The sequence below is a fragment of the Megascapheus bottae genome, chromosome 1 (genome assembly GCF_031878675.1).
Source record: "Megascapheus bottae isolate mThoBot1 chromosome 1, mThoBot2.hap1, whole genome shotgun sequence".
NCBI lineage: Eukaryota > Metazoa > Chordata > Mammalia > Rodentia > Geomyidae > Megascapheus > Megascapheus bottae.
Genome location: NC_143509.1, coordinates 65,338,127 through 65,366,092, shown reverse-complemented (window position 1 = coordinate 65,366,092; position 27,966 = coordinate 65,338,127). Strand labels below are relative to the sequence as shown.

Here is a 27,966-nt window from a genome sequence, read left to right as displayed (position 1 = left end):
CTAACCATTGTCCTTGGGTTTTCCTCAAGGACATGCAAGGCAAGCACTTTACCACTAGGCCACACTTCTCACCTTCTTAATATACCTAGGATATACCTATGATATATCTAGGACTTACAGTTACATAATTCAGGTAAAGAGTACATTTCTTTTTGGACAATGTCACCCCTTCCCTCACTCTTTCCCTCTGCTTAGTTTTGAGGAATCTAAAACTTCTCTTTAAAAAGTCTGTTTCTGGGCCAGGAGTTTGGCCTAGTGGTAGAGAGCCTGCCTAGCATGCACGAAGACCTGGGTTCAGTCGCTCAGTAACACATACATAGAAAAAAAGTCCGAAATGGTGCTGAGGCTCAAACGGTAGAGCTCTAGCCTTGAGAAAAAGAACCCAAGGACAATACTCAGGCCCTGAGTCCACGCCCAGGATGGGAAAAAAAGAAAAAGTCTGTTTCTGTTTCCTTCTGTCAGTTTTGTCTCTGTCTCTCTAGGTACCCATATATTCTCTAGGTATACATGTGTGCCATACATACATATATATGTACATATATGTGAAGATATGCTACGTTATTGAGCTAGAGAATCTATTCTGACCTTGCTTTTTACATAGGTCAAAATATCACAAAGTTAGCCACTACTTCAAGATTTCTCAAACAACAGACATTGGAAAAGATACATATCACCTATGTTGCTTTAAAAAGAGACAGATGATAGAGCCCAGACTTAGAGCTTCTGGGTCAGAATTTTTGAGTTGTTCATATGTAAGTCCTTCACATTGTCTTCATATGCCATGAAATTCAAGATTCAATTCTACTTTTCCACATAGTTTCTGGGATAAAACTCTGCATCAAATTGATTAAAAGAAAGTTTCAGCCACTGTATTTACTATTGGAAAAAATTGACAAGCTTAAAATTCATAATAAAGTGCTAAAACTTTAAATCAAAGATATAAACAGATATAATGCTAAAATTGATTGAGTCAGGAAAACATGCATACATACTTGATAGGCTTTATTAATTGGGACTAAAAGCATAAGTGAGTTGTGATTTTTGGCAAGCATAGTACAAATATCAGCATAAATTATTTCTAGTGGTAAAAATCATAATAGCATTCTTTCACTGAAAGATACATTAAAATTATTCTACTCATAAAAGATGTAACTGACATTAAAAAAACTGGAGACTATTTTGAAAGAATTGTTTAGCTTTGTGCTTTTATCTGATAAGAACTGTCCGCATCCTCCAATATTTCCTGTTTCTATTTTTAAGAAGGAAATAGCAGCTATTTTAGTGTATTTTTTGCATAACTTGTCCACAAATACAGCCAGTCTGAAAGAGCCAAATTAGAGTTGGTTGTTTACAATTCTAGGTGTACTGACATTGAACTGGATCCCTAACAATGACTTGGACATAATATCTGCAGCCTTAAATCCTAGAACCTAAAAATCTGAATATTGTGGAAGAAAAACTGCATGGCAAAACTTCATTTGTGTCTTTTTGGGGGAGTGCATTCTCTGTTTACATTTCCTTTTTTTTTTTTTTTTTTTTTTTGCCAGTCCTGGGCTTGAGCTCAGGGCCTGAGCACTGTCCTTGGACTTTCTCAAGGCTAGAGCTCTACCACTTGAGCCTCAGCACCACTTCCAGCTTTTTTGCTATGTATGTGGTACCGAGGAATCAAACCCGGCTCTTCGTGCATGCTAGGCAAGCACTCTACCACTAGGTCAAACTCCTGGCCCAACACATTTCCATTTTCATTTCGCAAAGTCTTCTACTTTTTCCTGCTGGTACTGGGGCTTGAACTCAAAGTCTTTCACTCTCACTCAGCTTTTTTGCTCATGGATGATGCACTACTAATTGAGCTATGCCTCCACTTCCTTTTTTTGTTAATCAGCAAGAAAATGGAGATAAGAGTCTACAGGTTGTATCTGCCTCACTGTCTACGAACCTGCATCCTCAGCTCTTATCCTCCTGAGTAGCTAGGAATACAGGCATGAGTCACAGGCACAAATCTCCTTAATGTCTCATTTACTACAGTATTTTGCACCTCATAAGCAAACTGAAAAGAGAATATTAATTTGTCAGTTTTTCTTGTTCCATTTGCTATAAATCCTTTCTTGTTGCTATCCACTAACATACCCATATGTACAAACATACATGCACGCATGTACACACGTGGACCGCATTGATTTGTTCAGCAGCTCTTGTGTATGTTCAAGTAGCTTCTAACTTGTTTTGCATGAGGGATTATTGCATTATTTATTTAGTAGCAGCGTCTGAGATCTCTAGTTTCCAGCTGCTGAATAAAGTTATAGAATATTTCTGAAATAATTAGACTCAAGTATTCTGTATCTACGGAAAATATGAAAATCTTAACTTTCCTCTAAAGTGGCTGTAATATCAGCATTTAATGAATGACTATCAACTATAAGCCTTACAGTTTCTCTGTATTCCTTCACAAGAATAACAGCTTTATACAAAGGGCCCCTGCTGACTGTTGGCATTTCCTGGCCTCTCCACCATGCCATTAATAGTTCTTTCCATGTGTTATCAGGTGAAGCAGGAAACAGCTGAAAAGTTCAGTCTGTACTTGCTGGGTGACGCCTATTTTTAGTGATTTTTATATTTATTCAGATCCTGTAAATATGTTAATTCAGCAGCAACATGTCACATTCATTTGCATATTCTATGTAATTCAAACACTGTCACTATTTTGCTTGTAAATTGGTTTTGCATTAAGATCTAATTTGTTCCTCAGTCTAACAGGAAAAAATGATCACATGTTTTGCAGGCATGGAAAAAATATTCCTCACATTCAAATGGTGAATTATATCTTACCAGCTGCTCTTTCCAATGTTTTTTTCTATCTAATCTAAAATTATTTCTTCTCTCTGTGAAAGAAACACCAGCTTGAGAGTGATGGGGATTTTCTTATGATGGAAGAACATACAATCATTTCTGTATTATAATTAGTTTGTCAAATTAGGACATTGGTGTTGTTTTTGTAGTGAGTTGTTCTAGATAGTACAAACCTCTCTTCGCTGTAAGTCTGAGACAACACCAAAGGGAATAGTAAGTTTTCATATTCAATAAAAATATGACTATGTTTAGATATTAATATTCCTCTTCTAGTCATGATGTGAAACACTTTTGGAATGAAGATTTGTTGCTAAATGTCTCCCAAAGAAATTTTCAGGAGAAGTTTTACTTCCTGTGAACACGGGAGCTCCGAACCACCACCATGAAGCATGGACGTCCTCACACTGACAACTGCTTATTAACGTCTTGCTGAGCTCAGACAAAGACAATGGTTTCCTGGTCAGTCAGCGATGACTGAGAGGTGTCAGGACCAGGGTTACTTCCTCACACATATGGATGCATATAATGTTGGTGCTTCCTGAACATTTCTTGTCTGTTTTGTGTTCCTCTCAATAATGGAATGGTTTAAGGAAGCGTAAATAATGCACTGCTTGTTTTCCTCCTGTCCTTGGTTAGTACAGGCTTCAGCCTCTGCTGATAGCTTCACCAAGGGATCATTCTTATACATTGCGCTTGCTGATGGTAGTGTATTGGAATTTTGCCTGGTGCTCATTTCACTTTGCTCGATGCTAAGGGCCTGGGGAACATCAACCTATAACATTAAAAAGAGAGAGATCAAATAAGGACATGATGATACATATTAATTACTAAGTTATGAATGAAAAGCCTACCTGCTAATCCCTCACTGATGCTCCAGATACGCAGAGTTTGAAGAAAATGTGGAGACCCCACTCTGTTCCAACTAAAGAATTACTTTGTGCCAGAGAAGGCTTTTCAATCCCTTTTCAAGATAAAAGCAAATTCTTGGATAAGCAATGAGATCATCAAACATCTTATAACTACTCAGTGGGCAATAGTAATGTTCCATAGACTAAAAAGATTAAAGTAGAAAAAAGGTGAGGAAGAAAGAAAAAAATATGGCAAGGCAAATTATGATGTCAGATCTGGAATTGGAAAATAGATGCCAATTTTGCAGGGGCAAAGTTTAGATAAAATTTTAAAATATTATCCTAAGAAAATCCTTACTTTCAGTTAGTGTCAAACATCAAGTTTTTGAGAAAGAAATGTACTGGTTGAAACTAAAAATACAGAAGTCTTAATATTTTCTCATTCTTTTCAGTTGCTTGCTAGTTATTCATGGCTGTAGGAAGAATCTCAGGTAAAAATCAAGATATTATGATTAAGATGCATTTTACTTAGAAATTGATACACTGAATTGAAGCCCTTTGTACCACTACCTAATGATAATTTTTAAAAAATACTAAAAGAGAAAATGGAGGTACTATCTTAATAATAGGAGTTGTTCTTGAAAAAAAAAAATAAATCAGCTTTGCTAGTCAATTTAGATCCTTGACCTTATTCCTTTTATTTTTTATTTTTTTTTTTTTTGCCAGTCTTGGGGCTTGAACTCAGCCTGGGAACTAAACCTGAACTTCTTTTTGCTCAAGGCTAGCACTCTACCATTTGACCCACGAAGCTACTTTCGGCTTTTTCTATTTATATGTCACTGAGGAATCAAACCCAGGATTTCATGCATGGTAGGCAAGCATTCTGCCACTACATCACATTCCCAGCTCAGACATTAGTCCTTTATTAGATATGTAATTTTTGACAGCCTACAAACCCTCCTTGTCCTTTGTATCTTCACTGCAAGCTTGTCTGTGTATCCTAACAAGTGAGATACTACGCACTGAGGTATTTGGATCTCAATTGCTAATATCATTCCCACTTCTACATAGAAGAGCCTGTCACATGACCTGATAAATAGCCATAAATCTTCAAAATATAAATCTTCAAGGCCGGAAGTTTGACCTAGTAGTAGAGTGCTTGCCCAGCATGCACGAAGGCCCAGGTTCAATTCCTTGGTACCATATACATAGAAAAGCCAGAAGTGGTGCTGTGGCTCAAGTGGTAGAGTGCTAGCCTTGAGAAGGCCCAAGGACAGTGCCTAGGCCCTGAGTTCAAGCTCCAGGACCGGCACACACACACACACACACACACACACACACACACACACACACACACAAATATAAATCCTCCATAACACAGTCCCCTCTTGAACTCAAGCTGTACTAATCAGTCTATCAGTTACCTAGTGCTCTCCCCAAATTATTTTCTAAGAATGGACAGGACACTCCACATCGGAAGCTCTCCTGGCTCTTTAGAAAGTGGTCAGTGACATATGGGCAGGGTACTGTGATATGGTGGAGAGATATGCTAGATAGAAGGTGTCAGAAGCAATCCTATATTGTATTCCTATAGCATTTTATAGGGTACAAAGCACTTTAAACACATTTTAAACACATACACACACACACACACATACACACACACATCTATGTTCATATACATATATACAATTATAAAATTCACCCTTTTAAGGGTACAATTCAGGGACAGTGTTTATAGTACTCGAGCATATTTCTATTTTCTTTAGCTCTCATGTGTACTGATGAAGAAAATTAAAGTGGTCGCTGAATAGTCAAAGAGAAAACATGGATGATTTTAAAAGCCTTAAAGGTTTGCACATGCTGCATCAAGAATGGAAAATCCAACGTTTCTGGTACTTTATCAATATACTCTGTGGCCTGAAAAGATGGGAGATCGACAGTCTGTTCTTAGCACTGATATATCAGTCTTTGCAAAATTAGGAACCTCTCTGATTTGGGTCAGTTTCCACTAGGCTTGTCTCTCCAAGGCCTTCTCTCCACAGAATGCTAAACTGTGTTCCCCCACTACCTCTTTTGCTATATACTTATTAGGTTTTTAAATGGAACTTGTGTACTTGGGTTTGCACAAAACAAGACTGGGTTTCATTTTTGGTGTGTGTGTGTGTGTATGTGTGTGTGTGTAATTTCAAATTTGTTCCTGATTTTTGGCTCACGGTTCCTACTATGCTTTCGTTTCATTTTGTTTTGTTAAACCTTAGCTCCTCCCCGACTTTGGAGTCCTTCACAGATTCCACACAAGCTTCTTCTTCAGAAAAAAAAAAAAACAAAACTAGGAGTGGTAGTTCATCTCTGCAAGGCCAGCTACTCTGGAGGCTGAGATCAATAAGATCTCAGTTTGTCATCAGCCTAAGCAAAATGTTACCAGGACTCCCCAAAACAAGTTGGAGGTGGTAGTAAACACTGTTATCTCAGTTATGTGGGAGGAACAGAGTGTTGCTGAGAGTGTCTCTCAAAAGACACTAACACTGAATTAAATTTCTGGTTTCAGTACTACCAAAGAAGAAATCTTGCAGAGACACAATGTAGCATGCTTTTGATTATTTTCTGAAATGCTACCATACATGGAGAAAGGACTTCAAATGCCTGTAAATAGCAAGAACAACTTAAATGACATACATGGTGAAATCACCTCTGTGTATGTGTGGGTGTGAGTCAGTGTGTACACGTGTGTGTCCTTCTAAGCTCTGCCACTTGGACCGAGGGCTGCTGGCTCTTCCTCAGTATTTTTTACACAAGGATGGCACTCTATTACTTGGGTCATAACTCTACTTCTGGCTTTTTACTGGTTAACTGGATATGAGTCTCAGAATTTTCTGCTTGGGCTAGCTTTGAACAGTGGTCCCCATGTCTTTAAGGCCTCAGGTCACCATTGTCTCAGGTCGGAAGAGCTAGGATCAGTCATGAACCATGGGTATCTGGCGAAAGGCCTTTTATTTATTTATTTTTATTGTATTTTATTGTTAGGATAATGTATAGAGGGGTCACAGTTACATTTGTCAGGTGGTGGGTGCATTACTTCTTAAACATTGATACCCCTTCTCATCTTTTTGTCCCACTTTTCCTCCCTCCACCCGTTCCCAATCATCTTTTTTCCTCCCCTTCCCTTCCCTATTTCAAATAAACAAATAAACGTATATACAATATGCCAGGTAACAAAGTCAGATACTGTAACCACATGAGATTAACCACAAGGGGAAAAAAGAGAAAAGAAATAACTTCACATAGCACATAAAAACAACAATCACAAAGATAAACTTCTTGTTCCCATATCCTAGAGTTCATTTCATTTAGTCTCATCCTATATGACTATATGTACATAGCCTTTGAAATATTGTGATCCTCTGCTAGGCGAATCCTAGAAGTATACTAATTATTACAAATGAGAGAAACCATGGAGCCTATGTTCCTTTGAGTCTGGCTTACTTCACTTAATATGATTAAAACTCCCTTTAAATTAAACTTCAGATGATTTGTATAAATTTACACAGGAATGAATATGACTACAGTTTAAACCAATCTGTGGTTTGCTTAGTAAACTAAATTGTAATTTTTGATACCTTCCCAGTGCCCAAGCCTGGTGGTGACAGAATCTAGTTCTGTGGTTCTAAGTAACAGGGAAAATTTTACTTAAAGAGAAAATTCCTAGTTGAGAAAACAAATCCTTAGCTTTAAACAGATGTATTAACAGTAAATGTTAATACAAGCTTATCAAAGAGGACATCCTTTGTTTGGTTTGAAATTTGCTATGCAATGCTGGCTGCCATTTTATATATGTGTGTATATGTGTGTGTATACACACATAAATAGAATAATTGGCTTGATTTTCTCTGGCATTCAAGGCTAGTGCTCTACCACTTGAGCCACAGCACCATTTCCAGCTTTTCTGCATATCTGCTACCAAGGAATCAAACTCAGGTCTTCATGCCTTCTAAGCAAGCACTCTACCACTAGGGCAAACTCCCAGCTTTACATTTCATTTTTAAAGTGCCCATTTTTTCACAGATATATTGTCTTCTCTTACACTCTAATAACACTACAAGTCTGAATCAAAAGAAAGTTTAAAAATATTGTGGGAAGGTAATGGTGCTGTAGCTTAATGGGGAGGAGCAATAGCCTGGAGCTGAAGACCTCAAGGACAAAGCCCAGTCCCAGAGTTCCCACAGGAAAAAACAACCACAACAAAACAAAACAAAACAACATCAACAACAAAAAGTGGAAAAAACTTCTCTGCCAGATACCCTTTTTTTTTCTCCTTGATTCATCTCTTCCTTAATAAGCCCACATTCATCCCCAGGAAATTCTGCATAGCAGCTCTGCACAGGACAGGCCACTACCTGTCTGCTGGGATGTTTCATGATAAAACGTATTGTAATTGAGTTATGACCTCTGTGATAAATAATCCACAAATGAGGATATTTTTAAGTTCATTATTTCATTCACCTATTGTCTTGCTTAAAGAAAGAACACCCTTGAAAGTATTCTTTTAAAAAAGAAATGAATAGCTGGAAGGCATATTACAGGCAAGGGCTGAGCCAAGAGTATTTACTTCCCTTTCCAATTTTTGTTTCACAAAGAACTCTTTACTTGAGACTTTAATGAGCTTTTCTACATCCAAAATATGTGTGTATGTGTGTTATGTTGTGTGGGTAAAAACAGTATCTGCTCATTGTGTCATAGAAGCTTATTAAATATATTTAAGGCAATACGTGTACATATCCATACATCTATATGTATATGTATGTATATATTTTATTTGTCTTAACAGATGTCGCAAACATACCAGGTTAATTTCCCTTCCTGCTGCATCTGAGGGCTTCTTTGGTTTCCCTGGAAGAAAACACAAAAAGAAAGTAATTAGAAGGAGAAGAGGAGGCGGGGCTGAGCGAGCCCCCCTGTGCCTGTCCTACTGCCTCACAGTGGGCATGCTCGCTTTGGTGCTTGTCTGTTTTCCTGCTCTTCATGCCACAACCACTTCAGCTTATGGAAATTCACCGAGTCATTTCCCTCATCATGACCCACTCCCTGTGCCCCTATGGGGTGGAATTCTCTGTTCTGGACTATTCCAACTCAATGCCAGACTTGCTTTTGTCACAGACACAGCCCAGTTCCCAATCACCCTGGATGGGATAAATTAAGATACACCTCCCTGACATCTTTGTTCTGAAGCTCTGCGAGAGGTTCTAGTAGTCTTGAATTCAATGGAGAAATTGTGGAAAGAGGTGCAAAGTTATAAATGCAAAGTCCAGTTTGTAGATGATGCATCAGAATTGAAAGGAAGTTCTGTGTTCTAGAAGCACGCTCTCCAAAATCCCAGAAGCGTTTCTGCCCAGGCAAAGCTTTCTCCTGTGATAACCATTTAAGGATTGCTTTGTCTGGCTTAGTTGCTATAGTCATATTTTTTTTTCTGACATTGGGAAAAGAATGGCTACGAAGACATGAAGGAGAAGGAAAAAAAAGAAAGGAAAAATTGAGGTGGGCCAGATCAAAGCCAGATCAGAATAATCTATGTGTCTGTGTGTCCTTTTCCTACTGTGTTTAAGTGTTTGGTAGTGAGACTGGAGGAATGTTTTCAAAAGGAGAAAGGGATTGTTTTCAAAGCATCACACCTCTCTAATCATAGCCAAACCCACATTTTTTCAATGTGACATTATACACTACTCACATTAAGCATTTATGAAGGCAATAGAAAGTACACACACACACACACACACACACACACACACACACACATCCACTCAGAGGACATTAGTTCTTTATTCGGACAGGGATGATGTGGCTTAGTTGGTGTGAAAAATGGGTGGGAAAGAGGGGAGACTAACTCAAGTAAAAAGTATGCACCCCAGCTGAGTGCTGTGGCTCATGCCTGTAATCCTAGCTACTCAGGAGGCTGAAATATGAGGATCGTGGTTCAAAGTTCACTAAAGTCTTTGGACTCTTATCTCTAATTAAGCACCAGAAAAGTGGAAGTGGTGCTGTGGCTCAAGGGGTAGGGTGATAGCCTTGAGCTGAAGAGCTCAGGAACAGTGTCCAGGCCCAGAGTTCAAGCCCCACAACCGACAAAAAAATGCAACCCAGAGATTTATTTCATCTATCCTTTTAACCTTGGTAAACTTATCCAAACTGAAGTTGGATGCAAATGAAACTAGAAAATCCCACAAGTGAGGAATGGAGCATGCCTCACAGTCAGGAGTCATTGTCCATGGTTTGTCACAGTAATCAGGAAAGAAGGCGTTAAGAACTAATGGTTTTTACTGCCCCAAATAAGGAACTCAAAATGTGTGGCTGAGACAAGAGAAATTGAAACCCACCGTGGTGCCTTTTCAAGCCACAGATCAGGCAGAGACAGGCAATGATGAGTAGTGGCAGTGCCCCCACAGGAAGCAAACTGTGAAGTAGCCATTCCCTGGGTGCCATCTCTTCTGTGGTGGGTTGGCCGGAAGTACCGGTGACATCTGCAGTGTTAGCCAGAACTAAACGTTATTAGGGGAAACAGGTGGCCATGTCCAGACAGGGCTTTGAAATCATGCGGTGGGAGGGAGACCTGCCAGGGAGTCTAGTAGTGAGGAGAGCCCAGGAATTCTACTGAACCACACTACACAAGGCACCCTCCCTCACCACAGTGACAGAGTGCCAAGCTTAGTAAGAATGCACATGTGGAACTTACATACATACACACACATACAAGTCTATTTGGGTTACAATGGAAGAGTTGTTCTTTATTTGGAAAGTACTGAAGTCCAGTACTCTATTATAATGCGTGTGATTCCTCATTCCACTTATGTGCTTAGTATTTGGAGGTCAGGGAACCATGTAAGCTGGCCGCCGTATTGCCAGTGTGCTAATCACTGTCATACTATTCATGCTGCAGCTGCTGTTTGGGTTGGGCAAGGCGCCAAATCATTCTCAGGAGAGGCAGACACAGCTGTCTTGAGGGGAGAGCTAGATACCAAACAACAGATAATCTAATCCAAATAAATATATTCAATTAAGGGTATATGAATATACCCAATTAAGGAGACGCAATTTCTATCATTTCTTCTAACCACCAAACTTATGAATGTTCTTCATTTATTTACTTACTTATTAGAGGTCGTTCTGAATTATTCTGAGTCTTTTCTGAAATAGAAAGGCAAACAAAAAAATAAGAATTGAAAGTAGTTTAGAGAATATTGAGGTGTCCTCTTAGGTATGTCTAACCTTACAGCTAATCTTAGTGAGGGCTCAGAGATCTGCACACTAACAGAGAATCCAATAACACAACTTCCAAGTCAGTTTGCCTACTGGAGCATCACCTTGAGACCATGGAACACAAGTAAATGAGTTATTTTCAGACCCAAAGAAACACTGTGTGGACAGCATAATCTTTGCCTCCCTCTTTCACAAGGCAGGAAAGGATTCTGTGTGTTTCATGTGAAATAGAGAGGAATGTCTGTCATTTTCTGCTCACCCCCCACACACTTTCCAGTACAGGTAACGAGCCCTCCATCTTCATAAATTCCTAATCAGAGTCGGATCCAGTGACAAGGTGAGAAACAGAGTAGCAGGCTAATCCCATAGGATTTTGTTTTCTAAAACATTTTTCTTCATTTTGAGAGATTATTGCTTTCCCAAGGGCATCCGAAGTCCCCATTATGTCACACCCTTACACAAACCCATTCATTCATTCGTGTGTGTGTGTGTGTGTGTGTGTACTGGGCTTGAACTATGGGGCTCATGCTCACTTGGCTTATTCACTCATCGTTGTCACTCTACCATTGAGCCACAGTTCTACTTCCAGCTTTTTGCTGGTTATTTGGAGATAAGAGTCTCGGGGTTTTGTCAGCCAAAACTGACTTTGAATATGTGATTCTTACATTTCAGTCTCCTGAATAGTCAGGATTATCGGATTGAGCCAATGGCTCTTGGGAGGAAAGAATTCATATTTCATGCCTGTAATCCTAGCTATTCAAGAGGATGGGCTATGAGGATCATGGTTCAAAGCCAGCCCGTGCATGAAAGTCTGAGAAACTCTTTATTTCTAATTAACCACCAGAAAACCAGAAATAGTGCTGTGGCTCAAGTAGTAGAGCTTTAGCCTTGGAGTGAAGGACTCAGGAACAGCACCAGGCTGAGTTCAAGTCTCATTACCAGCCCCTCACCCCCAAAAGTTTACATATAAAGTCACAGTCTTTAAACCTACGTTTGTATAGTTCTTTCTTTGCTTCATGGTTAATTGACTGAGTACTCCCAGCTCAGGAGGAAATCTTTCTTTTCCCTTTCCTTGTTATCTTTGTTTTTACTGTTTCATGAAAGGAAAACCCACATCCTTTAAAATCAAACCTAATTGTTAAATAACGTATCTGACTTAAAAAACAGAAAAACCCAGAGACAACTCCAATAAATATGATTGCTGAGGTATTGCAATCTTTCTTAGAACTTAATAAAAAGACACATATTTCCACATTTTACAACAGTAGAAGGAAACATGATAAATGAGAGGCACAGACCTTATGGGGCATAAAAAATCGATAGACAAGAAAAATCACTTTCCCTGAGGTAATCTTGGAAAGCTTCCTTTCAAACGTGGGTAATAAAGAAGAGGTAGAGAAATGGATGGCCAAGGAGTGATGAGAAAGAGACATGGGAAAGACAAGGCTGTAGGCTGTGACTAATGGGTTCTGTATGGCATCTAGAAACAATCGAGACAGGTAAGTGGAATAAATAGTGGAGTCCTTTATATATTCTGGACAAAACTCCCTGATCAGATGTATGATTTGCAAATAGTTTTTCATGTGTGATGGTATTTCCTCATAGTGTCCTTCAGAACAGTTTGAAATTTTTATGAAATCCTATTCCTTTCTGTTGTCTTATCCTTTTGTAATCATATCTGGAAAGTTATTAGCAATGTAAGTTGGGGAACATTTGTATGTAGATTTGTTTTGTGTGTACTTTTTTTTTTTTTTTTTGCCAGTTCTGGGCTTGAGCTCAGGGCCTGAGCACTGTCCTTGGACTTTCTCAAGGATAGAGCTCTACCACTTGAGCCTCAGCACCACTTCCAGCTTTTTTCTATGTATGTGGTACCGAGGAATCGAACCCGGGTCTTCATGCATGCTAGGCAAGCACTTTAACCACTAGGCCAAACTCCCGGCCCCTGTGTGTACTTTTGAGTGTGGATTTGTAGTTTCATGTAAATGTAAGTTTTTGGTTTCTTATTCCAAAATCTTTGATGCATTCTAATTGTTTACATATATTCTAAGGTAGGGGGTTCAAATTCTTTTGTATGTGGATATATTATTTTCCCAGTACCATTATTTTGAGGGATGTGAGCCTTTTTCTCGTGCTTTCTCGTGCTGGAGACCCAGTATAGGACCTTGAATAAGCTAGGTAAAAGCTGTAACATTGAGATTTGTTCCCACTTGCCACTTTGTAAATAGATTCTTTTCCCCATTAAATGGTCTTGACATGTTCTCAAAAATTAATTGACCATATGCATTTTATTCTGCACCAGCAATTCAATTGCACTGATGTCTGGGTATACTCATATGTCAGTTCCATGCGGTTAGGAGTAGTTTTATAATAAGCTTTGAAATAAGAAGGTGTTATTCTCAAAACTGTTTTTAAAGATTGCTTTGGATATTCTAGATTTGTCAATTTGATATGATTTTTATGATAAACCTTCCCATTCCTAGGGATAAAAAGCTATTGAGACTTCAGTAGAAATGGCACTAAATCTGTAGATCATCTAGAGGAATATTGTTATATTTAGAATATTAAGTCTTCCAGTCTAGGACAATGGAATGTCTACATTCATTTATATCTTCTTACATTTCTTTCTTTGCTGTCTCATGCTTTTTTTTCCTATGTAAAAGTTGCTTTGTTTCTTAAATTTATTTGTGTATTTTATCCTGTTTTTGTTTTATTTTCAAGTCCTAGGAACTGAACGTAGGATTTCACAAATATTAGGTAAGTACACTACCACTTGAGCCATGCCCTCAACTCTCAATGTATTACATTGTTTTTGATATAGGTTTTAGATTTTCTCTTAATTTCCTTTTCATTCATTACTCATATTCAGAAACACCACTAATTTTTATGTATTAATTCTTTGATCTACAACTTTGATGAAATCAAGTATTAAGTATTTTTAAATGATTTTTCAAAACACAAGGTCATTCCCCATATGATAGAGATAGTTTTGCAGCTTCTGCTTTATTTTAGATACCTTTTATTTCTCATTCTTATTGCTCTGCTCAGACTTTTTTTGCTATTGTAATAGAAGGGTTACATTATATTTGCCAGATAGAAGGTGCATTACTTCACAAACATTTCTACCCTTTCTCATGTTTTTGTCCCCATTTCCCTCCCTCCACCTCCTCCCCTCATCTTGTTTCCCCCTTCCCTGTTCTATTTCAAATAAACATATATAGAATATATCAGATAACAAGGTAAGATACTGTAACAATATGAGATAACCAAGGGACAACAAAAGAGATGAGAAATAACATAGTACATTAAGAAGAACAATCACACATTATAAAGCTCTTGTTTCCATATCCTGGAGATCCTGTCAGTTAGCCTCATCCTATATGGCCTCATGTATCTACGTTTTGCACAATTGTAATCCTCTGCTAGGAGAGCCCAAGGTTTCTACTGATTATGACAAAAGAGGGAAACCATTGAGCCTATGTTCCTTTGAGTCTAGCTTACTTCACTTAATATGACTTTTTCCAAGTCTTTCCACTTCCTTACAAATGGGGTGATGTCATTCTTTCTGATGGCTCTGCTCAGATTTTAAGTTGAACGGAAATATAAAAAACATGTGCCCTTATCATGTTCCTGTTCTTCAGAGGAAAGCTTTTAGGGGTGTGTGTGTGTGTGTGTGTGTGTGTGTGTGTGTGTAATTAGGAGTCTTTATTAGAATGCTGGTGATAGTGAATAGGCATATAGCCCCCAAAACTTATAGCCTCAAATACATATAATATTGTTAGGAAACTGGGGGTAGTAAAGAGAGAACAGAAATACAATCTCAAAAAATTAGATCAATTGTAATGAGAGTTGAAGAAGCATGCCATAGTGAGCTGAGAGGGTCAGTCTTCCACTCTAGTGAACATGCTGTTGACTGAGATTTTCACAAGTCCTATTTACTCCATTTTTACTTTTTCCCATGCTTTCTTGAGTTTGTTTTTCCCCAGTTTAACCTTCACCCGTGCTTTTAAAACTGTTAGATCCAGTTAGAAGCCTCTGGGGGAGGACCTGGGGAGTCAGCCAAAGCCCCAAGAACTTTCCCCCAAACTCATCAGTCAGGTTATCAGTATGTTGCTTTATGTAGAGGCCAACTGCAAGCTACTAATGAATGGACACTTGTCTGAGTATCACAATCAGAATTTTCATAAGGTAATTAACAAAAGTTAAGGACAAAGCCATATTTTTAAATTGAAGTGAAAATAAGGACAAAGAATAAAAAGCTGAAAGCACTGGTATTTAGTTTATAATATTTTCCAGTTTTTTCAATGTACTTTAAGACTTACAACACCAATTTTATAATTCCAAAAGAACAATGACCATTACTATACATTTCTCTATCCCCTCCCCTCTCCCTTCTTCCCTCCCTCTCAGTCCTGGGGCTTGAACTCAAGGCCTGAACATTTCTTGCTCAAGGATAGTGCTCTTCCACTTGAGCCACAGCACCACTTCTACTTTTTTCTGGGTATATGGTACCAAGGAATCCAACCCAGGGTTGGATTGCTAGGCAAGCACTCTACCACTAGGCCACACTCCTAACCCTCTGTATTCTCTATCTTTCTTTACAAACCCAAACACACAGCTGTGCACTAACAGGTCCCAATTTGTGAGAAGTGTCAGGATTTTGACCAATATGGGAATTCAGTCTCTGACTCAATTATTGGAGAACCTGGATCTGCTCTTTCCTGGAAAAGAGTAGATGCTCCGGGAGTTGAGAACTCACCTGTCACATGTATGGCTATTGAGTGGCTTGTAATAAAGTGCTGAGACAAATTCACAAAACAACGGTATGACCCATTGTGTCTAGAAAGCACTGGTTCAAAATGAAGAATAAAAATGGAAATATTCTTCTTTTCTTCCCAACTTGTGTATGATTGAAGTATATCCCCAAGGGGTAGACATTCAGTTCCATTTATCTTGCACCAATTCACATCAGGTCTGCGAGCACAGTATTCCACAGGGCATTCCATTCTAAAAGGCTCTCCTGCCAAGACCTTATGTACCAAATGTCTCTTAACATAAAGTTGAACTTCACATGACTCTTCTAAAAAAAAGAAACAAAATTGAAGTTAAATTTGCTCTTTTGGAAACACCATATACTATTGCAAGAGCTCCTGACAAAAAATGCCTCAAGAATCATTCTGTAGTTTTCCTAGGTAACATTTACTAGCCCATCTCCACAAAAATCAAAACCTTCACTAGTCCAGTGTCTGTTACCTAACATGTATAATAAATAGTGGATTAAAAATCAAATTATTTAATTATTTAATGTATAATATATATATAATATATAGATATAGGCAGACAGGTGGAAAAGCAAACAGACAGATAGGTAGAAGACAGATTGATTTTAGCTCTGATTTACAGATGAGGAAATTGAAGTAGTAAAAATTTGCCTATGGGAACGTGCTAATTATTAGAATTAAGATTAAGATTTTAAAGTCATTCTGAAGTCCATAATTCTCTATAATTCATTAGTCTGTGTTACTTCACACTTTCTATTACTGGCTCTGATATTACCTTAAGTAAAAGAGAGAAGATTTTGCACATACTTATTTCCCTGAAATACTCTTGGCTTCCAGAGTTTTCTTTTCTGCTTTTCAGTATTATTAATGCTGTATTGCAATCTGTCCGTGAGTATTTCTGTGTTGGAGACACACAATTTGAGCTATTCATCAGAAAGGTAGGGGTTTCAGATAAGCTGAAGTCTGATTTTCCAATTAGTCAAGGAAAAGTGCTCCGCCGCTTTTGGAATTTCTGCATATTGGCTAGACAAAACTGGAAGCATGCCTCTCTTTGTTTTGGAGATAGAAATGTTGTCCTGAAACTAGATCTTACAACTTATGAATAACAAATGAGTAATTTCCAGGTATACAAAAAATAGCACGGAAAAAAATTCAACTTTCTATTATGAAGTAAGTTATGACATCATAAAAATATTAAACTTATCAGGAAAGCTTCCTTGCAACCAGAATATCTAAAATGAATTTTTGAGCCAAGAACAATGAAAAAAGAACACTGCTTGGCATGCCCAAGCTTCTGGATTTGGCTCTAGTATCATGAGTGCACCCCCCACACACACACAATCTTTTCATCTTTGGACTGGTGGTACTATTGGGGCTTGAACTCAAGGTACTATCCATGAGCTTTTTTGCTCAAGGTTAGTACTCTGCCACTTGAGCTGCAACTCCGCTTCTGGCTTTTTGTGTGTGGTTAATTGGAGACTATTCATTATGGACTTTTCTGCCTTGATTGGCTTCAAACCAAGATCCTCAGATCTCAACCTTCTGAGTAGCAAGCGTCACAGGTATGAGCCACCAGTGCCTAGCAGTAGGTGGTTTATTTGTCCTTGGGTTTTACGTGTTATCGCACTTGAATTCTGCACCCTTGCCTGCACGAATCTTCTTTTTATCTATTTCCTTACATTCATTAAACCTTTTACTATAATTTCTGTTAATAACTCACCAACTTCGCTTAGGATAACTGAACTTTGAGTTTGCAGAATCTACCAAATTCAATCATTTACTTAACTGTGTCTAATTAGACTTCAAACAAGTTCATGTGAAGACTTCCTAAATGTGGTTGCTTTAAAAAAAAAAAACTCAAGTGTAAAATTGAGAGCAAATTAAAAGGTAAGTTATCAGGATGAGGTTTCCCAAAACTTGAAGAGAAAGGGTAAGACAGTTTGCTAATAGGAAGTGCCAATAATACAACGTGTAGATGTGGTTAAAATTTATGACAAAAAAAGCCAATAGGCCAGCCAGGGAAAGGCCAAGTGAAACCAGGTTTCCAGAAGTCCATTCCTCTCCAGGGAATCAGTTCCCTTTTCCTTTTCTTGACCAAACCATGTAATTTGTGAGCATGTGAGCTAGAACTGTGGAAAACAAGATGATTACCTTTGTAATCATCTTCAAAGATCTGTTTGTCATTACTGAAATAAATTACCTAAAAATGAGGCCCCTTTTCTGGAATAAACTTACTACCACTCTTTACCTGAGCTTGAAAAGAAGGTACACGGGGACCTTATATGCTAGTTGTTAGGAAATACAAAAATAAGACATGATGCCTGCCTTTGTAGAATTTATTTCCTAATGGGAAATCAAGATGCATAACAAGTGGGAGAACAGTGCTATAAGTAGATACGAACCACTTTGCATGGGGTATTTATGAAACTTGAGCTGCACATCACTTAATGAGCAGTCCTTTGAAGTCAGAGTAGTGATAAAGTATTATGAGGAAATGGAAAGACAAGGATTTCAGGTCCAGAAATCAAGGAATTGATACACGAGTAGATCATGGTTTTCTGAAAGTGGCAATACAAGATACTGTTTAATAATAAATTGAACATTTATTCACATTATTAATCTACCCATATTCATTTCCACATGGTTGTTTTGAGTACTAACACTAAGTGAACTTGGTAGAGCCACCCAATCCCAACAATCTTCAGCTCTTCAAAAAATAAAGGAGTGAACCAAAAAACAGGACGTTTTTATCTGCTCACCCCAACACAAAGATAAGTATGACCTCATTTCTCAGTAAGTGACTTGAAACCATTTGTAGTATGCAATGCCAATTCTTACTGAAATATAGTACCATTCCATGGAGCCAGAGAATTGTTCCTTGATGCCAGTAGCGCCATTCAACATGCCTTCTAGTTTCAGTGTTCAGTGATTGTAGGCTTGTGAGAAGTGCACAGTTACCATGCAGCTGGCTGTTGTAGTCCTGACTACATCATTGATCTGCAGTAAGGTTATGGATACATTATGCTCCCTGAATATTCTTCAGTTTTATTTTTTGCTTGTCCTGAGGTTTGAACTCAAGATGTGGGCATTGTCCTTGAGCTGATTTTGCTCAAGGATTGGGCTCTACCATATGAGCCACAGCTCAATTATCTAAAATTGGCAGCCACTAGTCAGGAATAGGTAGCCCCAAAGAAATGAGGGTGGACCTGTACCACAACTAAACTCAAATAATTCTAAGCATTATGAGTTTATTCTTTGAAAGAACACAAAGAGTTGATTTCATAGATGTCCAGCACAAACTCGGGAGGTGGGAAATTCTGAGTTAACTTGTATCAAATGTAATTTTACAAAAGTACTGCAAATATGCTCATTTGAAGATTTAAGTACATATTAATACAAGTGAATGGTAAGAACGGTAATAAGGACATAACTATTAAAACTTAGACCAAAAATGTTTTGGGAAAATATTCTAGCATTGCCATTGTTCAGAACCTCTTGTATGTGGTGACATTCACAAATACACAGTAAAAACAAGCAATGAATCTTCTAACTGTTCAAACTCCAAAGGTGTAGGCATTCATGACAATTCAGAAATGTGATCATTTTTAATGCAAAGAAGAGTCAGAAAATTGCTAATATTATCTCACAATTCGATTATTTTCGACACAACAAAATCTCTTTACAGCTTTCAAATCCCAAAGTAGGAGATAGCCCTTCTATCTAGGTCAATTAAGAAAAGCCTCTGAGGGGGAAGATGAGTCTCTTCCTATTCACGGGCCCACTCTAGGCCAACTTGACTCTCTTCCCATAGCCATAGGGTAACACTGATTGTATGCTCAATAGAATGCCCATCCTCTTCTGTGTGACATGCCCCACACCATTACCGCTATGTATGCATTCACACGTTTGCTTTCTCTCTGGTCTACCACTTTCTTGATTGCATGATACCTACCCTCCTGCAAAAGGAGGAGACAAGTATTAGAAAAGTGTGAAGGTAAAAGCTGTCTTGTCTCCTGAGGTTCATGAGGGTATGCCCTATTCACAACCCTGATTGTTCCATTAAGAGCAACAGAGTAGACACAGCTGTGTCCTCTGAGAGGTTATAGCATGGTTGTATCTAAAAATACCTGGTCGTGGTTAACTTCTAACCACTCGTGAAAAACTAGACTTTCAGCTTCCCAATGTGGCAAGCCTCATTTATGTCCACACAGGGGTGGCAATTCAAATATTTCATAAGTTATATTCCGCAGCCATCCAGACCAGTTCACCAGAAAGGAATGCCAGCAACAGACAGCTTCATGATCTAGAATCTTCTACCATGGACAACTAAAGCGGTTATTAAAGGTATAAAACAAGTAATTCTATGACAGTGGCAAGACTTTACCTTCTATCAGAAGGTACTATACAGACAAACAATAAACACATATAGTAGATACATAAAAGTCTTCACACTCAGAAGAAAATTCCTCTAAGCAAGGCTTAGTGTTATCTTCTTCTTAATTTAGAGGACTTGGGATGTTAGAGCAGGTGGCCTCCAGGGAAAAGAAATAACTGCATCTTCTCTAGCAAACTTCTGTGTGGCGTTCCATGAGACACTATCTTGAGAACAGTCAAGCCAACTCTATGCCCAGCAATGGCAGGCATGTAATCAGTCACCAATGATCATGAGAGGCAATGAACTTAGATACTTGGAGAATCACATGCACAACAGAAAGTTAAGATAGTAGAGTTCCCATCATAAGCTAGCAGACAGACATTCACAAAATCAGCAATGTGGTGAGCTAAGTTTACAGTGGGTGATTTTTTACTTCATTAGGAAACCACCAAGTGAATGTTCCATAACAAGGACTGAATTTAACCCTGGTAAATAAACCCAACCCATAGGTCAGATATTCCCAGGAGTGCTAAGAACAGCTGGAGAAATTTGACTGAGAGTAATAAATATGGAGGATGTTAAAATCAGAACAGCAACTGTAAAAGATAACCACAGTCTTTTTAAGAGGAAAAAAAAACCTTTGTCTTGTTCTCAGTGATACAGTAAAAACTGCGGCTGTTGGAAAAAGAAAGTGTATTGGAATAAATCTTCTTGACAAGTAGCATGGAACATTGAACAGATCACAGGGACAGACATGGCGTTTAGCAGAAGTTTTTCATGTCATAACTTCTTTGGATATCACCAATATCCACAGATATCACAGAGAAATCCATTTCCTGTCTGTCAAAACACACAAAAACACACTATTGGTTCATGCATACACATGCAATTCTAAGTTCTTTTCACAAAACAAAGCTGGAAAGAATTAAATTCATCCAAGAATAGAAGTACTGTATTTATTCCCACTACTTAAACAAAAACAAAGACCAAGAAACAATAAAATTGAGTTTTTGCAATGATGTATGACTACAGTATTTACTATTAAATACTCCCTTCTTATAATCAAATGTGAACTATTTATGTTTGTCTTATATTTATGTTTGTATTTCTTTAGCTCACGTTTTTTTTTTACTATTTTTTATTGTAATTAATAGAAAGGTTGCATTGTATTCACCAGATAGAAGGTGTATTACTTCACAAACATTGATACCCTTTCTTATGACATGGTCCCCATTTCCCTCCCTCCTTCCCTCGCTCTTTTTGATTTCCCCCCTTCATCCAATTTCAAATAACCAATTAAGCACATATAAAATATATCAGATAACAAGGTGAAATATTGTAACAATATGATATAACCAAGGGATAGCAAAAGAGATAAGAGATAACATAGTACATTAAGGACAACAATCACTCATTATATGGCTTTTGTTTCTTTATCCTGGAGGTCCTTATATTTAGTGTCATACTATTTGGCCTTATGTCTCTAGATTTTGTTCTATTGTAAATCTCTGCTAGGAGAGCCCAAGGTTTCTACTGAATTTGACAAATGAGGGAAACTCTTGGGCCTATGTTCCTTTGTTTAGCTCACTTTTTTTTTTTGCCAGTCCTGGGCTTGAGCTCAGGGCCTGAGCACTGTCCTTGGACTTTCTGAAGGCTAAAACTCTACCACTTGAGCCTCAGCACCACTTCCAGCTTTTTTCTATGTATGTGGTACCAAGGAATCGAACCCGGGTTTTCGTGCATGCGAGGCAAGCACTCTACCACTAGGCCAAACTCCCAGCTGCTTTAGCTCACTTTGAATGGAATTTTTAGGACTAGAATTCTTAGTTAGTATGGCATGAATATTGGTGGGTGGGATTTGGAAACTATCTTTTTATTTTATTTTATTTTTTTAGTCAGTCAGAGGGCTTGAAATTAGAGCCTGGGCACTGTCCCTGAGTTCCTTTTGCTCAGGGTTAGTGCTCTACTACTTTAAGCCACTTCTTTTTTTCTGGTGGTTAATTGGAAATAAGATTCTCATGAACTCTCCTGTCCAGGCTGTCTTCAAACTGCAATCCTCATAGATCAGCCTTCTGGGTAGCTACAGGCATAAGCACCACTGGTTCTGGCTGAAAACTATCTTTTAATCATTGTATGGCACAATCAGGCTTTAAGGCAACTATCTCTTAGTTTTATCAAGTTTGGGATAAATCAGAAATTGGTTTGTCTTTAAATTGTCATTTTTGAATTTGTTGTAGCTCTGCCACCTGAACTTGCTTACAAAATGCTTGTTCCCTTTCCTCTCCTTAACATGTCTGAGAACAGGAAACACAGATCTTCTTAGAGGCCATCGAGTTAGATAGCTGAGAGATAGTTTAAGTCATATTTGGTAGATCAATTCCAATATCAACCTTACCCATTATTGCCATTTGCCCACAGGTATACCACACCTCCTTATCAAAGAGCATTGATGCCTCCTAGGTTTATCATAACAGCAGGCAAATAGAGATCTGACTAATATCTCCTAAGTTCTTATGTGCTTTGCACTTTCAGATGTCGTACATACAAATGTTCCTTGGCTTGTGGTGGAATTATGTTCTGATATTACTATTATAAGTTAAAAATACAGTTAACGCAGAATTGTGTTTAAAAGCGGGACATAGTGGTTCGTGCATGTTATGCTAGTATTGGCAAGGGCTGTAATCTGAAAAAATTAGAGTTCAAGGCCAAACCTGTTAAAAGCTTGTGACAAGTCTTGGTCAATGAAAAACTGTACTCATCAGATAAACATGGCTCTCAGGAAAGAAGAAAAGACAAGTTAGAGATATCTACCAGCTAAAGCTAATATTGTCTTAACATTGAGTTAGATGTCATCGAAACTTGCTCACGGACTTTGTTTCAAATGAATTTCCAAAGCTACAGGTTCAAATTTTAGCCTACCTGCATAAACACAGGCCATTTGGTCTACTGTGATAAGCAGGATAATATAAGAGAGAAAATAATACTAAAGTAATTGTGTGTTAAGAGAAGTGACAGTACTAGCAAGGTGATGCAAATTACATGTAATATAATTCCCAGATCCAATGAAAATCACATTGAATAACCGACAATATCAGATATCATTTCTTGGTGACTGGGATTAACAATGACTAACATCAAGAACTATTTATAAAACACATTTTTAAAGCTTGAATGAACGATCAATTTCCAACACCACTTTAAGGGAACTATATGCTAATGAAATTTTGTAATAAAACACATATAAAACATGTTATTAGGCCGCGAGTTTGGCCTAGTGGTAGAGAGCTTGCCTAACATGCACAAAGCTCCAGGTCCGATCCTTTGGTACCACATACATAGAAAAAAGCTGGAAGTGGTGCTGAGGCTCAAATGGTAGAACTCTGACCTTGAGAAAGTCAAAGGACAGTGCTCAGGCCCTGTACTCAAGCCCAGGACTAGCAAAAAAAAATAACATGTTATTAGCAAAGCTTATGCAAGATTTGAAAAGCACCAGCCACTTTGTAAATTGAAACCCTAAATACTCAAACAACTCAACAATATAAATATGATCATCATATTTTTAAATGAGGAAGCAAAAGCCAGGAAGCCTGTAGTCACAGATCCAGCAAATGGCAGACATGAAATACTGAACCAGTTTGATTCTAGAGACACAACAGTCACCATTATGCCACACAAATTCTCCCACGAAATTAAGTAAAACACTGTTTTCAACTCTTTCTACTCTTATGAATTCTAAGTAAAGGCAAAATTCACAGATAATAGTCTTTTACTTCAGGGTCACAATAGAGAACACTTAATAATTTTTATTGTTATTACAAAGGTGATGTACAAAGGGGCTACAGTTACATAAGGTAAAGAGTACATTTCTTCTTGGATGTCCCTCTTTCCCTTACTCTCTGCCAGCAGAAATTCTTACAATAAGACAAAGGAAGCAATGATAAGTTTAAGGACTCAAGGCTGTAATCAGCACAAGGATTAATTTGTTTATGACTTAATCCAGGAAACCCTGAAACTAAAGAATGTGCTTCTGAACATTTCATAAATGGCAGGCCTTTAATAGAAGAAACAGCGCTTTCTCTAGTGTTCCATTCACATACATTGACAGGAAAAATAAATGAAGTCATAACACGAACCGGATAAACACACAGTACTACAAAACTTGAGCTGCAAGGAAAGTAAATTTAAAATCTCATCTGTCCTGGAATGTCTGTTTCAACCCAAGTTAATGGCCAATTTGTAATAGCCCAACATCTTGTGGGTGAGATGGGGAGTAATGCTTTCAAAGGTGAATCTATCGATCATTCTGAACCATCACAATGAAAAAGCATAAACAGAGAAATGTAACCAACATCATACAGTAAGTGGCAGACTAATTCTAACAACCAAGTCTATTTTGGGAAATACTGGGCTACAGAACTTTGGACGAAAGAATGAAAGAAATACTACATACCAATTATAATATAGCACTGAAAACAATTCCCTATGTCATAGTTATCAGTATATAATAGATCTTTCAAATGGGGATACATCCTCTAGTTGTAGCTATGTAACTGACTATCTGATTAAAAGTTAAAAAGAAAACACCTCAAGTGAATCATTTAAACATTCATTCGACTTAACATAAAACACTTAACAAACATTAAAAAGGAAAATACGTGGCTGGATGCAGGTGGCTTACACCTGTAAATTACTCAGGAGACTGAGATCTGCAAAGTGTGGTTCTAAGCCAGTCTGGGCAAAAAAAAAAAAAAAAACAACCAAAACTCCATGAGACTCTTCTCTCCAATTAACCACTGACAAGCTTTTGCCTTAAGCAAAAGCAGCTCAGGTGACAGTGCTTAGGCCTTTAGTTCAAGCTGCAGTACAAAAAATTACTTGGATAGCAAGGAGATTTTTACATTGCATCTGGTTGGGTGGCATCTTGGTATCATAAAATCAAATCCCAATCTACACAGACATAGAATTAAAGATGACATTTCAGAGGACCACAGTGATTGTACTTTAGAGATAAAACATAAGCACACAAACTGATAAATGTGTGCTTAGGAGAGGCAATAAAAGAATGTACTTGAGCTGGGAGCCAGTGCCCACTCCAGGAACTACTAATGAGGCAGAAAGTTTAGGGTCGAATTTCAAAGCTAGCCCAAGAAGGAAAGACTGTAAGACTCTTAGCTATCATTAATGACTAGAAAGCCAGAAGAGGAGGTGTTCTAGAGTGGCAAAGCAGCGCTAGCCTGGAGCAAAAAAGCGAAGGGACAGCACCTAAAGCCCTGGGTTCAGGCCCCAATGCTGGCACAAAGCAGAAAAAAGAACACACTTGAAAAACAAAACAATGGAGTAAAAAACTTGTACTGATCACAGGCCTTCTCGCTTTACAATATACATCGCCTATGTCAAGGCAAGGGAACAAGAGTTCTCAGAAAAACGAATTGCCTTTTTTTTTGCCTACATGTAGTCTTTGAAAGGGATGGCCAAATGCCATTTATGCAGAACACAAACTTCTCTATGTTCAGGGACCTACTGGGAATCTTTGTTTCTCAGCCCATTAAGAACAATGTGATGTACTCTGCTCCTAAATTTCTCATTGAGTATTCTCGCAGCACAAACCCCATGGAAGCAAACATAAAGATCTGGAGACAGTATAATTGGAGAGTAACCATGGAGACAGATAAAATCCAAATTCTTTGCCACCTGCCCTGCCTAAATGAGCACTACAGCATTCCGTTTCAGTCTGTTTAGAAAGACATGCTATTTATTCACCTTCAATATAGCTGTCAGAAGTCTTTTGCCTAGTAGTCTGGATAACTTTGTACTTGTTTTATTTATATCTGCTCAATTCTTTTTTTCTAATCACAACCACAATTTTAGGGAAATTGGCCAACCTGTGGATCAGCATCTCTACTTATTTGTTCAAGCAGGTGACTACCAATCCTTAATTTTGTTTATTTCTCTAACAACTAACTGATTCACTTGTCATTATCTACTTGGCAAGAGAAAAAAAAACAGAAAAACGTTGCATCCTACTAAGTCCAACAAAGGGTAAACTCATTGCCTACATGACCCCTGGGACGAAAAAAAACAAAAAACAGAAAGAAACCTACAGAAGCGTCTTACCATGGATGCTACAGATGCCCAGATGCAGGATTAGGAAGAGGACCCCAACTATTTTCCCAGTTCCAGTTCCAAGCATGGCAGGCAATGTCTTCATTCCCTGAATATGTCAGATAGAAAAGTTCCCCTTCTGCCCTTGGATCAGGGTCTCTATCAGAGTGGCACTTGAGAAATATTTAAAAAAAAAAAAAAAAAAGAGAGAGGAGCTGGAGAAAAGGGACAGACAGAAAAGCCAGAATGACTGTGCAACAGAGTGAACAGGCCCTAAGTCTTCTGTGGTTTTGCTTCAAACCCCACTCGGCAGAGCAGTTCAGTCCTTAACTTCTCCTTCCGCTCCACCACGCTTCATGCCCCACTTTGAGGGTTTTCTCAAAGTGAAACAAACAACTATACTTTAAAGATATCTGGGTTGCTTCAGTCTTTAGGTTGAGATTTTAATCAAATCAAGCTGAGGGAAATTGTGGTAAAAGTACCTATGTAAGTAGACATTCCCTCTTTTCATAGTCGTAATTATGAAACTTTTATGTAAAAGATTTTCGACATTTTCCCAGAACATCGTGTCACAATAATGTAAGGATGCCCATTATCATAAAAACATGAAGATTTATGGAGAAAATGAGTGACAGGAAGAGGGAGGGGCCTCCACCTTCAGCCTCTAGCTACCTATTCATGGAAAAGATCATTCTTATTACTAGTTCCATGTTCTTTCTAAATATCAATATCTTGAATATTAATTGTAGGAAACTTCCACTTTCAACATGTGTTTGTGTCAAATGAAGCCAAATAAAAACACTAATGGAAGAAATGAAAAAGTTCAAAATTGGAGATCTCAGAGTTACTGAGGGACTGTTTTCTCCAAGACTGCTTTCAATATTTAGCTGCCAAATATTAAAGTCATAAGAACTCATCATAGTTGTCACTATTTGAGATTCCAAATGGGGGATCTTGATTTTTGTACTTTGCATTAGTTATCATTGGCATTAGTTGGTTTTGCAAGTATTTCCTTTAGTGGTTATGACATTATTCCAAGGCCAAATGTCAATAACTCTTAATAAATAAGGCTATCATGTATGCATTTATTCAGACAGACAATAAATTGTGGCTGAAGAGGTAAAGGTGAATGATTCAATGTTCCTGATTGTAAAGAACACTATTGATTAGTATTGTAAATTCTTTATCAGCCTTTACAGTTAGCACTTAAATAGTCATACATTTCCACTGTACCTACCATACCCACTTAGAATTTCTCTTACTGATCAAGGAAATATACTGGGAAATATTTACCCCGCATTCCCAAGACTCTTCCCATTCTCTGTACTCAGGATGAGGGAAACATTTCTCATGACAACTATAATAAACCTCATGGCCCCATTAAAATGGACCACGAATTTGAAAGCCACAAATCCTAAACCAGATTGCTTAGACCACCATACTAAATCAGAGAGAAATCACATCAGCTTTTTTTTTAACCTCAAACTTCTACAGGTTGCTAAAGATTGTTTTCCTATAAGAGTCCAGGCTAATTAGAGAAAATTTAGAAAGACCTTAGAAAATCGCTAATTAACATCTTCAAGGTATATATTTTTATGTTTTATTCAACTGTCTGGCTGTCTGTCCCTTTGTTGTACTCATCCAGTCTTCAAAACCTTGCCTCCAGATCTGAGTCTTCTCTTTTTCTTGGTAAAAGAACTGAAAGACCAGAGTGCTGGTGGCTCATGCCTGTAATCCTAGCTACTCAGGAAGTCTGAGGATTGTG

General features: G+C 38.0%; 1 protein-coding gene across 1 annotated transcript; it reads right to left on the bottom strand.

Moving 5' to 3' along the window:
* Positions 1 to 1,027: 1,027 nt before the first annotated feature.
* Btla (B and T lymphocyte associated) lies at positions 1,028 to 26,310 on the bottom strand. Its single transcript, XM_090346613.1, has 7 exons — positions 26,214 to 26,310; positions 22,529 to 22,531; positions 15,703 to 16,023; positions 10,839 to 10,874; positions 10,067 to 10,210; positions 8,539 to 8,585; positions 1,028 to 3,619 (listed from the first exon to the last, which is right to left on the bottom strand). The coding sequence occupies exons 1-7, from the start codon at positions 26,305 to 26,307 to the stop codon at positions 3,344 to 3,346; spliced, it is 921 nt and encodes a 306-aa protein (XP_090202739.1). The 5' UTR covers positions 26,308 to 26,310; the 3' UTR covers positions 1,028 to 3,343.
* Between the last annotated feature and the right edge of the window lie 1,656 nt (positions 26,311 to 27,966).

Bases quoted from the DNA above. Each gene is read 5' to 3' on its own strand.
- Btla (XM_090346613.1), bottom strand. From the start codon at position 26,307: ATGAAGACATTGCCTGCCATGCTTGGAACTGGAACTGGGAAAATAGTT. The intron at 10,211-10,838 runs GTAAGTAAATAA...CTAACACTGCAG, and splicing joins TTCAGAACGACCTCTAATAA to ATGTCACCGGTACTTCCGGC. The intron at 8,586-10,066 runs GTGGGTTTCAAT...GTTTTCTTCCAG, and splicing joins TGGCTTGAAAAGGCACCACG to GGAAACCAAAGAAGCCCTCA.